Source organism: Astatotilapia calliptera, chromosome 12 (genome assembly GCF_900246225.1).
Source record: "Astatotilapia calliptera chromosome 12, fAstCal1.2, whole genome shotgun sequence".
In the NCBI taxonomy this organism is placed as follows: Eukaryota; Metazoa; Chordata; class Actinopteri; order Cichliformes; family Cichlidae; genus Astatotilapia; species Astatotilapia calliptera.
The window spans coordinates 28,064,341-28,076,508 of NC_039313.1; the positions used below are offsets into that span (position 1 = coordinate 28,064,341).

General features: G+C 40.9%; 1 protein-coding gene across 1 annotated transcript in view; it reads left to right on the forward strand.

Annotated features, from left to right (window-relative positions):
• Positions 1–4,298: 4,298 nt before the first annotated feature.
• The window catches only part of LOC113033269 (transmembrane protein 132C), a 293,196-nt gene continuing 285,326 nt past the window's right edge, over positions 4,299–12,168 (forward strand). The window contains exon 1 of the mRNA XM_026186903.1: positions 4,299–5,168. Coding sequence (XP_026042688.1) covers positions 5,087–5,168 — 82 coding nt within the window. The 5' untranslated portion in view covers positions 4,299–5,086. The remainder of the gene's footprint in view (positions 5,169–12,168) is intronic.

The window sequence follows — 12,168 nt, forward strand, 5'->3', positions numbered from 1 at the left end:
TATATGAAGCACCTTCAGATCTAACAATAATCTTTAGTTGATATATACTGTATTGCTAGGTTTTCACTTGTCTGTTTCCACATGCAGATGAAGTTGAGTGCCATCCTATGCTTAATCCACGGTGTTTAATATGATGTAGGTAGGCTGACCCTTTGCACAGCCGAATGGCTTCAGCTTTTCTGGGAAGGCTTTCCACATGGCTTATATGTTTATTGGAATTCTTAACTGAATTCTTAACAAGTGCACCAGGAGTGCATTGTTAGGTTAGACGCCAATGTTGGACGAGAAGTCCTGGCTCCCACAATCCCAGCTCTAATTCATCCCAAAGGTGTTCTTTCAAATTGAGGTCGGGACTCTGTCCAGGCTAGTCAAGTTTTTCCAAACCAAACTCTTTCATCCATGTATTTATGGACCTTGCTTTGTGTACTGCTGAATAGTAACTTTGAAACAGGAAAGGACCATCTAAATTGTTCCCACAAAGTTTGGAACACTACATTTTACAAAATGTCTTGGTATACATTAAAAGTTCCTTTAACTGGAACTAAGAGGTCAAGCCCAGCACCTAAAAGACAACCCCACACCATAACCTCCCCTCCACCAAACTTTACACTTGGCACAATGCAGTCAAAAAAATACCCTTCTCCTGGCAACTGCCAAACCGAGACGTGTCCATCACATTGCCAGACTGAGAAGCAGGATTTGTCACTCCAGAGAACACATCTCCTTTGCTCTAGAGTCCAGTGGCAGTATGTTTTTACACACTGCATCTGACGGTATGCATTGCGTGACTGTCTTCTGCTCGTCAAATACATTTCATTGCAATGTTGACCCTGTGCCAACTTGCATATGACAAATAAAACTGAAAACTGAAAACAAAAAATGCTTGGTGCACTTTCTCAGCCATGGAAACCATAATAAGACCATATGAAATTCGGAGGTCTGTAACGTTGACTCTGCAGAAAATTGGTGACCTCTCTTATCATACAGCTCAGCATCTGCTGACCCCGCTCTATTTGGGTCAGTGTCAACTATCACTTTGTGCCTGTAATGACTGCTGTTATTACAGTCACTTTCATTTTGTTTTGATATCACTAACAGTGGACTTTGGAATATTTAGTAGTGAGGAAAGTTAATTGGATTCTGGGCACAGGTAGCATCCTATCACCGTACCAAGATGAAATTCACTGCGCTCCTGAGAGTGGCCTGTTCTTTCAAAAGTATTTGTAGAAGCAGTCTGTTTGTCTAGGTATTGATTTTATATATGTATGGCCAGGAAGTGATTGGAACACAATGCAATGTGCAATCAATTATTTGGATGGGTAAGTGAACACTTTTGGCAATATATTGTATGTATTGTAAATCCATTGAATGGAAAAAAGTGTTTAGGATTAAATGTGGGATTTCTATAATCCAGAAATTTGACTGAGAGATACCTCACTAAAAAAGTATGCTAATTTTGAATTTTGTCCAGGATTCACAAGAGTTGCGACAGCAGCATGTTTTCTACCATAGTCCATTTTACCACTGTATTGCAGATACTCTTATTTTAATGAAACTGTAATAGTGAGCAAACCAATTGCTGTACTTTTGAAAGCAAAACCTTTCCAGTGCTTGAAACAAAATTTAATCTGCTCAACAGTACATTGCCTCTTTGGCTCTCTTTTGTTTCATAATGCAACCAAATGTTTCTAATGGCTGAAGGGCCTTGGCATCTGAACTCTGTTGCTGTAATATGTGTAGAATTTGGGCTGACTTTGTCTTGTTGAAATAAGCAAACCTTGTCACAATAAAGGCAATGAACCTTGCTCACTACGGTATCCTGCCGTACTTCCATTTTTGTATATGAGATAACTCATTTACCTAACCCAACAGTATAAGAGGAGGAAGCCAGGAAAGGCATACCCTTTAAAGTGTTTCCTCAGGACACCAGTTTAGAAAAACTGTTTTAAAAATACTGGTTTAATTTGCTAAGCATTCAGTCCACGATTTCCAACAATAATTTCAAATTTGAGTTAAGTCAAAACTAGTATTGCCAAAACACGATTATTTTAATAATATGATAACTTTATTTTTGAGCTATGTCTCTTTTATGGTGGAGCACTTCTCTGTGATCTTCCATTTTATATACATGGAAAGCGGTTGGGAGATGAGCAGCGAAACCCCCAGCACAAAAAAGATCTACCATCAACAGCAAAAGAAACATGATAAAAAGGAAGAGTTAGAGATGAGGTGGGTTGCAAAGTGGCTTGCAGATGGAGAGAAACAGTAGGTAAGGCTAAAGCTGCTTAGTACAGTGCTACCTAACAACCTGAAGACAACAGTCATTAGTACTCATATACTGTACTGGCCATGATAAAATGTTTGTAATTTTACACGGAGAAATGGAGTTGCATTGTTTTACTATAGTACCACATTTTTGCAATCAGCTGTTGAATTATAGTTAGTTAGTAATTACCCTTAATAATTACAGTGCAGTCTTGGTGATGAATGCCTTCCTTTTAGTGAATATTTCCTTCCGTTCCTAGATTTTATTTGTAATAGTGACAACTGAAATGAAGGAGAAAAGAAAAGTATTTATTTGCTCTCAAATTACCCTGTGTGGCTGTGTTTTTTAATCAGAACACACTAAGATGATCTATCTTTTGTTATTTCTACAGGATGATTTTTTTAGACAGATTTTTTGTCACATCTGAATTTATTAATCAGTATCAAATTTACTTTCTACAACCAGTGGGGGCCTCACTGGTATCCAGACATTAATATTGTAAAAAATATTACTTGTTTCTACCATATGCTTACTGAACTAATTATTTGCTTTAGCTGTAGCCCCAAGATGCATAGTTTAGCTGAAAAAAAACCCCATAACTTGACACTATAACAATAATTTAAAATGCACTGATTCAGTTCTGCACTATAATGTAGCTGGGTTGGCAGTTGCTTGACTGCTGTGGATGTTACTGCCTTGTGACTGAGAGGCCAGAAAAATGTGTTTGGTTAAAGTGAGGGAGCAAGGAAAAGGACAAGTGGAGAAACAGCATGTCGGATCAATGAAGCACACATGGGTAAGCACTGTGAAAGGAACAGACAGAAGTGACAGAGCGATATTTTACATCAGCAGCAGGGCTTCTTCAGTGATAATCACATGTAGGCCCACTGCTAATTAAAGACAGGTTAATGATGAATGGACAGCGGGGTCTGCCTCTTGGACTTTCTTCTTTAAATGCGACACTAGGGGGGGCTGTCGCTCCTCCTTAGCGTATTGCCGTGTCGCTGGACAGACAAGCAGATAGACAGGCAGAGAGGCAGTAAGGCTCACGTAGGACTATCTCCGTCTCCGGAAATCCTCCCATCCTCTCCCTGACTGATTTGCAATTCAATAAGTCACAATGTCATCTCTTTAGCTTTTACACGTTTAGCTGACAAAGGGAACCAGGGATGCTGCCATATGAAATATCATCTCGGACTCAAAGAAGAGCCTAATGTTCTTTCTCTTCTCACTTGTTCATCCCTCTGTCACACACACACACACACACACACACACACACACACACACACACACACACACACACACACACACACACACACACACACACACACACACACACACAGTGATCCTATCAATATAAAGTGAATGAGTTTTATCACAAGGTGCTTGATGGATCACATTCAGCAGTTGTGCAAGCTGCCAGTTAAAGTGGTTGGTGCGTGCGTATAGGTGGGTGCTCGTGCGAAGTTGTCTTCTATCGATTACGGAGAGAACAGGTGTAGCGTGTGTCTTTGTATGAATAATGCAGGGAGAGACTTTGTGCACGCAATTCGCTGAGACCAATACACACAAACAACGCGGAGAAATAGGCCTCTTCTTATAGGACATATTCATATTGTAAACTTTTTTTTCTTAATCTCGTTAACATCAGAAGCTCCATTATTCTTGGATATATCCTTAACCTGTTTCCTCCGCACTGATGTGTTATTGTAGATCACCTGCAGCTAATTTTCCCGTGTTTTCATTATTATTGTAAGAGCAGCAAAATCTATCCTCTTAAAGAGTTCCTGTTGTTGCAGTGTGGGTATTTGTTTCTTTACCACAATGACCCAGTATTAAGAAAGTAAGGAAAAAACATATTAATGCATCTTATAAAACAATTCGGAAAAAAAAAAGAAAAAATCTAAATAAAGTTCTATACACTCGATTGGTTACTTTACTGTCATTCAAATCTCCAAATCCCGCCCTTATCCCTCACCCTCCTCTGCCCCAGTCGCTATTAGCCCCCCTTCTCCTCCTCTTCCTCCTCCTACCTCTGCCGGCTGGTGGAAGCTTCAGACCTCCTCTTCTGTCCTCTCCTCACTCCATCCCACGGACGAGTGTACACAGATTCTTAAGTTGAACCCAGACGCGCACACACAAGACAACACTTACAGCAAGAGGACGATAGTCGGAGGAAAGGTAGAGAGGGAAAAGAAAGGAGAGTGACGGAGCTGCTGCCGAGCGAGCAAAATTTGGATTTTAATTTATTAAGCGAGCCCTAAATGACAGAGTTGTCTTTGCTTTTTACTGTTTCAAAGTCCACTGTGAAGTGCACTTTTTTTTCGGGACTTCGTGTGACCCTCTGGTAATTTTTTAAAAACTTTGCAAGAAAGAAAACTGCGACAAAGGCAAAGAGAACAGCGCTTTAACCGTCAGCTTTAACCGTCCCGTATGGATAAATAAGGCAGAGAAGCGCACTGGTGGAAAAAAGCTCACTACGGGGAATTTCATTCATTCATCGGTTCTGGCTTGAAGGAGAGAGAGTTTTTTAGGGGGAGGCGGATTAAAAAAGAAGCCAGCTTGCACCGGAATTGCCCATTGGGGGGTTCCTCTTTATTACTGACTGAAGAAGGATTTATAGTTTACTCCAAATCTCATCTGCTCGGTGTCTTAGGTCAAGCACAGCGGGAGCGCAGTTTGGTGAAAATGAGATTGATGGCACCAATGCGATAGTAATCTTTCTGTGGGAACAAAAGGAGAAAGAAATATAGAAATTAAAACATTGCCCTTTGAATCCTTATTGCGAACAGTCGTGGGGTTTTTTTATCGACTGGAGGGATGGAGACGATCGGGAGAAAGGGAGGCGCGCCGTTGGGGTGTCGCCTCTGGAAGACGCTGCTTCTTCTTCTGCTGTGGAAAGGTAAGAAATGGAAGTGCGAACAAAAACTTGTTGCCAGCTTTACTTACTGTTATTTCATTGTTCTGGACTGGAAAACGGAATTTCCCGCTCGCTATTATTTATCTAGATATTTCATTTGTGGTGTCATCTTAGAAATGCGACATTATAGGCAAAACTGATAACTTTTGTAGTACTTACAACAAAGGCATACATTATAATTGTATTTATATGAACTCTTTTTGTTAAAATGTTTCCTAGGGCGAGTAGATACCCCGAAGACGGTTAGAAATTGAACTATAACAGTGAGGTGAAGAGAAACCAAACACAAAACTTAGTTACCCAGCTTGCTATCCTGCAAGGAAACAATGTTAATAATAACTTAAGTGTCTTAGAAGTGTCACACTGGACCAAGTTAAAGTAATTCACACCATTTTTGCTTTTTTACTGAGATGGTAACCAACGACAGGGGGTTATACCAACATCACGATACTTGCCTAGAAATTCCCAGAAAAGGCAATTTCTCGTCTCCTAAATAACAACCGAATAGCCAGTATTCACCTTGACGCCTCATGTATCCCCTCATGTGTGTAGAATAATAAGTAATTGAGTCCAAGCTCAAATGACAGATGCATTCTAACTGGTGCCACCTGAGACACGCGAACCCTGGCTAGTTGCTGACTTGCTCATGTGCCAGTTTGAGTTCTCTGAGAGGAAAGACCTGAGTGTTTCCTGGACAAAACTATACTTGCTTTTCTATAGTGGGGGGCGGGATCAGCACTGACTGTTTGCAAACATTTTCTGCTGCACACTTCAAACAAGCTCTAGAGGTTGTCCCTTGTTTGAAAAAAGAAAAAAAGATCTAAAGGATTTTTAATGACACGACGTCCCTCAAACGGAAAGAAAATCAACCCTTTTTCTTCTTTTAAAATGTACTCGAGTGTCGACGAACAGAGAAAACGACTAGTAATTGCCTTACTCGCCTATGTTAATTGAAGTTAAAAGAAGCTATAATAAGATTCTGTCTTTGTCGGGAATTGGACACATTAAGAAACAAGAGAGCGGTTAATATCTCCATCATCCAGTTAAGTGAATAACTGACTTATTTGCAGAACTTAAAAGCCCCTTTTTATAAATCTGACCTGACTCGTAAAAACCACGACACTCCAGTTTAACTGGTCTTATAAGATCAACTGAATCCACATCGGGGGGTTCTTATTCACAGCGCCCGAAGTGCGCAAAGGATTTTCACTCTCGTGCTCAAGAGCACTTGTAAAATAGAGCTGAGATATTATTAATTTAGCTCAGGTAACACCACCTGACTCAGAGGAGGGAAAAAAGCAAGAAGCACAATCGGAACGAGGCTTTAGAATATTTTGCATTTAAAGCGTGGGCGCGATTTTACGCCTCCGTTTTAAAGACAAATGACAAATCATCGGCATTAGTATCACGTTTCCTATGAGTGTCTTCTGTGTTTGTGCGCGCGGTCGTATCTGTGTGTTTTAATCAGCTCCGATCACTCACGGCTCACTTAGCAGTTAACAGTGACTGCGTTGTGCGCTCCCGAGCACGGTGGTCGTTGTGCTCGCGGCGCAAGGCGCACGGACTGGAGATGGCGAGAAGGGTCGACGCGCCGGAAAACAGCTGTGTCCCGCAAAACGGCTGAGTAACCAAACACTGAAATTATCTAAAATATTTCTCCCCTCTTCTCCTGTAACATTCTCACTTCTTCTCTTAGTGGAATGAAACGCAAAATAGTGTAGGGACATGGACGGTCTGTGACTTTTGTCTGTACACATTGCTCTTTGACAGCTTTTCTGGTTTGGATGGTCGTCAGTATTGCTCCCCCCTCTCTCCCTTTCTCTCTCACTCTCTCTGTACAGGTTAAGGTCCGCTGCAGCTCGGCTGTGGTTAAACAGTTTTCATTGGGCACATGGGGAAATCTGGCTCTAATCGTGTAATAATAACACACCTAAGGCTGTTTAAAAAGCAAAAGATTAACCTTGCCTTCACTCTATCTCTTTCTGCCAGTGCATTCTGCCGTTTCAGTACACAGTCAAAGTGGTTCCTTGGTGCAAGTGTTCCCTGTTCATTTGTTGCTACATTGGCTGTGTCAGCCTATGCTCGCATTTACAGTAGGTGTATGTCTGTGCCCTCCATTAGTCACATAGGCCCTCAGTCATCTGCATTTGTGTGTATGCCGCTGTCTGTCATACAGTAGCTGCGATCTGTAATACTTCACAATTTTCCACCTCCTCACTTCAGTCCCAGAATTAACAACTTTGAAAGACATTTTGTTCAGATGTGAGATAGTTTTCTGTTTTGTTCTAAGTATTACATGTCACATCACCTCCTAATTAGGGATATTTATTGTACCCCGATCTTCCAATATATCACCGTTTGTGTCACCCTTATGACTGGCATTTCTATTTTCATGTCACTCAGTTTCACTGTAATTACATCATTGTGGTATTTCATCATCCAGGTCATCTCTAGGATGACATTGTAGGCTTGTTCAAACACCAAGGATCTGACAAGTGCCAGTTCAGAGGCAAACAGTTTGTTCTGGAAGATTCAGAGGCTGAAAAGTCACTGGGGGTAATGTCTCAGGTCTGTAATCTTAGCAGGAGGTCATGGGTGGGTGGTTTAGAAGCCGTACACCCTCTCATGCAGTGAGATATGGCTGATATTTTCTTTTTTGGTACTTAGTTTGAAAGTTTTTTAAAAAATTTAGCTGCAAAAGCGACTGATGCAGTTTCACTGAATTAGTTTATGGTTTGTCGTAACCATTTGTCGTAAAACTGAAACAGCTATGACAGATGAGCTGAGAAAAAAAATCCACTTCCAGTACCACTTTCCTATGAAATAACAGAAATTACTCTTCCTATGCACCGTTCATGAGTTTGGGATGTCAAATCAAAAACTCCTTTAAAAAAAATCCTTATAATTTGGTTTTGTCGTCTATTCCTTACTGACTGATATTTGTACTAAAATAAGTTTACTGCAGATGTAATGTATCATACAAATGCACAATTATTATTACACCGAGTTTGTAACAGCCCCACACCAATAAAAATAAAAAGAATTTAATAAATATAAATATTTTAGTTGGTCTTTTTGAAACTCTTCAATATCAGTATATGCATAGGCCCTGGGTTATACTCTTGATGCGTATTGAAGGAATATGCTTGTTTCCAATTGCCAGACTGGGGCCATTTAAAAAGTGTAAATCAGGAAATCTCATCAGTCTCGCTCCACAGTTTCACAGACATTAATGACAGCGAACTGCTCCTTTCCAGCACTAGTCGCTGGAATAGCTATGTGGCAGATTGTACTTTATTTGTCAAAGATGGGAGGGGTGGGGGGGGGGGGTGCACTGTTCAGTATATATATGTGTGTGTACATGTGTGTGTTTTGCCCAGTGTGTTTCACCCCATGTGCTTGAGCGTGTTTCGCGCTACACCGTTAACCTGTAGCAGAGTGTCAGCACTACGCACCATTACTCATGGAATACGGAGCATCAATAATTACTGACATAAAATCACTGACACATACACACACCTACATGCACAAACACATTTGTTTTACTATCCCTATGGGAACTCTAATTCCCCAGCATTCCCTACTGCCTTAATTCTAACCCCAACCTAACCACAAGCTAAACTACACCTTAAACCATTGAAACAGAATGGACCAGTCTGTCACAGAAGACACCAACACTGAGGTCCCCATAGTGACTCAGAGTCTGCATGGTTTGGTGTGCAGTCAGTGTAAAGACCTCACTTGCATATAAAAAAAAAAAACAGTCACGGGACTTCTCACCTTGGCCTTTCTATATGCCGCCTTCACTCCCTGGGTTCTTTGTGTCTCATTGTTGGTTTCATTCACCGACTGAATCATTCAGGCACGCACTCGCATCACTCTTTGCTGTGCACACAGAGCCACTGTCACGCATATACAGCACATTCAAACACACCCGCACACAGAGGCTGCTTATTCTGTGAAAAACAAGCAACAGAGAAGATTGTAAATCAGAGAAGGGGCATTTCAGAGATAGGAAATGTGAACTTCTAACATTTACTCATGAAAGCAAAAGGGGATATGTGGAAGGGAAAGAAAGCGTGAGATGTGAGTGCTACTTCTAAACGCCACATTGTTAGAAAATCATGCCACTTCAGTTTGAGCCTTTTTCACTTTGCCTCTCTGTCATACACATATGCACATGCTCATATAGCCTTTTTGTCGTGGTGAAAGTGAGAGGGTAGAGCACACACAGAGAGAGAGAGAGAGAGAGAGAGCACAGAGAAGGTCACACAGACACTGAAAAACAAAAAAAGGGGTGTATTCGATGGAGTGGACACGAGACACTCTCCACTGACTGCCTCCTTTTTCTCAGCATTCATGAGTTTAACTTTGTTTTTTTGGAGGTGTCTTGCATGCTACAGATTTACTGAATCACTACAGGGCTGCTGGTGTCGTTCACTTGCCTGTCATTCGGAAAGTACAGAATCAGTCAATATAACAACGCATAGGATTTAATATATATATATATTTTTTGCACTAGCAGAAAAGATTGTAGGGCTGAACATTAATCAAATGCCAGTTTGTGAAGCTGCTGAAACTTCAGACATACCGGGTGAAGATTTTATTAATTCACTGTTTTGTTCCTTGAGTTGTCAGCAAAGACGTGTCACTAATATCTACATTTTATTTTCACCTTCTATTAGTTGTGAATATTTCTTACAATATATTGGGCCAACAATATTCAGCACCACACAAAAAATAGACAGACTTCTGCCAGCTGGCAGGTTCAAGTGTTATTCGTCTTGTCATGTTTCCAGCATGAAACAAAAGCGAAAAGCTTAAGAATATTTGAATACTTGATGCCCTTTAAGCTTATTTTTCTTTTCCTTTTTGAACCTGATTTTATCACCATTCATTAATATTTTGTTAATTATCCAAAGCCTAGAATGTTACTGAAGTGTGTAGGTTTGTTTTGTTTTCCTGTTTTCATCTTTATGCCTTTCACAAAAATCTTTCATTTGTTGGAGTTCGAGAGCATCATCTCTCTTCAGCGAAGAAAGTGACAGACAGGGAGATAGGATCTTACCTTGTGAGTGTATTCACCTTTTGTGTCACTTCATTCTGTATCAGCAAATCTCACCAAGAAGGATGCAAAGGGTATAGATATTTACACCTATCACTTACACGCACATGGCCACACACAATAAGACGCACATTGTTTTTACGTTAGGCTTCTTGGTTACAGTATCTGTCTACCTGTCCGGTTCTCTTGAACTTCAAATTTGGGAGAACTGTTTAATAGGACCAGAAGAACAGACTGATTTCTCAGAGATACAAGTGGTCAAAGGGTTTGAGAACACAATATATGAAGAATAATGTGAAAAAACATCACAAAACATTTTTATATCCAAAAAGGAGTCATTAGAGTTTCTCTCTACTGTACACAGATCCAACAGAATGTCTTATTACAAATAGAGTATCGCTGCCAAGATCAGCACTAGAAAATACCTTAAATACAATTTCTTCCTCAGTGTAACTCAAAGCACTGTCACGGCCGAGGCCGCCTCAAAAGGGAAAGGACTCAAATGCTGGGCGCCGAAAAGCACGCAAGTAGTTTCAGTGACAACGTTTATTTTCTTAGTAAGTGTTCACAATCAGGAAACTGGAATGTGAGTTTAACAAGTGCTAAATGCCACAATTAAACCAAAGGGGTTTTAAGCAGCCTGGGCTAAGTAAGCAATCTGGTCGTTGGTCAGTGGAAACAACAGTTCCGGGGATTGGGCTGGAGGGAGAGTCAAACTGGGTCCGGGGCAAGGGTCAGAGTCACTGTAAATAGAGTACAGACGTTCAGATATGGTTCGGGCTAGTCGTTCTGAATTTTCCTTAGTACTGCGTACTTGCTGTGGGTGGTCTGTAGTGGCATGAAGGGGTAAGTGGTCCGAAATACCTGGCGTTGAGGCAGGGAGGCAGGCAGGTGAGTCGGGTGAACAGCCCGTGGGACTGTCAGGAGGTCCAGCGTCCGGATCGGAGCTCTTCGGCGGAGATTTGTGTCTGGCAACTTGGTGCGTGGCTATGAAAGAAAACACATGATGAGACAAGGTAGTTTTCAAGAAGTGTGCGAAATCACAGTGGTGGCCTGCACTAACTAGGGTTAGCTGAGAATCTGGCGAAGAGAGGTTGAGTGCGCTGGCCTTATGAGTCCCCAGCTGCATTACCCACAGGTGCGAGCAATCAGCAGAACACAGAGGCCCCTCCCAGGGGTGGAGATGGCGGCTCGGAGGGAGACACACTAGCACACACCCGGACCATGACAAGCATCATCTCTCTTCACATTAATATTTGTGTACTGTATGTGTCAGAGATGTCATACTTTGGTAGGTTGCAGAGAGAACGATGAAATTACTAAGACTAATTAGTGTCATAGCTTAGAAGGAAATTCTTAGAGCATGTTATTTCAGTTCTTTGAATCAATGTACATTTATAATTAAATTTACAGCCTCTTAGTTTGTAGTTTCATGCATTAATGTTAGAAAGAGTATAGTGCAATCTCGTTGCTAGTATATGTATCTTTTTTGTAGCTTGTCTATTTTAATGTGAATGATAGGTAAATTCATGTAATGCCAGAGATTTGCTGATTGTATTTCACAAAACCCTTGCTTCAAACCTGCTTGAATTCACTCAAGATCAGTGCTTTCAGTTCAACTTTGGGAGACAGACACACACTCTGCTTTTAAGATTATGCTTGAGAATGTTGTTTTTGATAAAGTGTATAGTTAGAGAGGAATTGTGTGACTCTGGAACATCCTTTTGTTATGCCTCTGTTGGATAAGGCTGGCGGGGAACACCATGATGCACTGAACTTGTTCTTACTTTTACTTCCTTTTTTAAAATCCTCATGTAATTATATACCACCACTGCATGTTAACTTTCATTTACTCTCTTCCACAGTGTGTGTTGTGTTTTCTCCTCTTTACTCTAATCCCCCAACTAATTGTGGCAC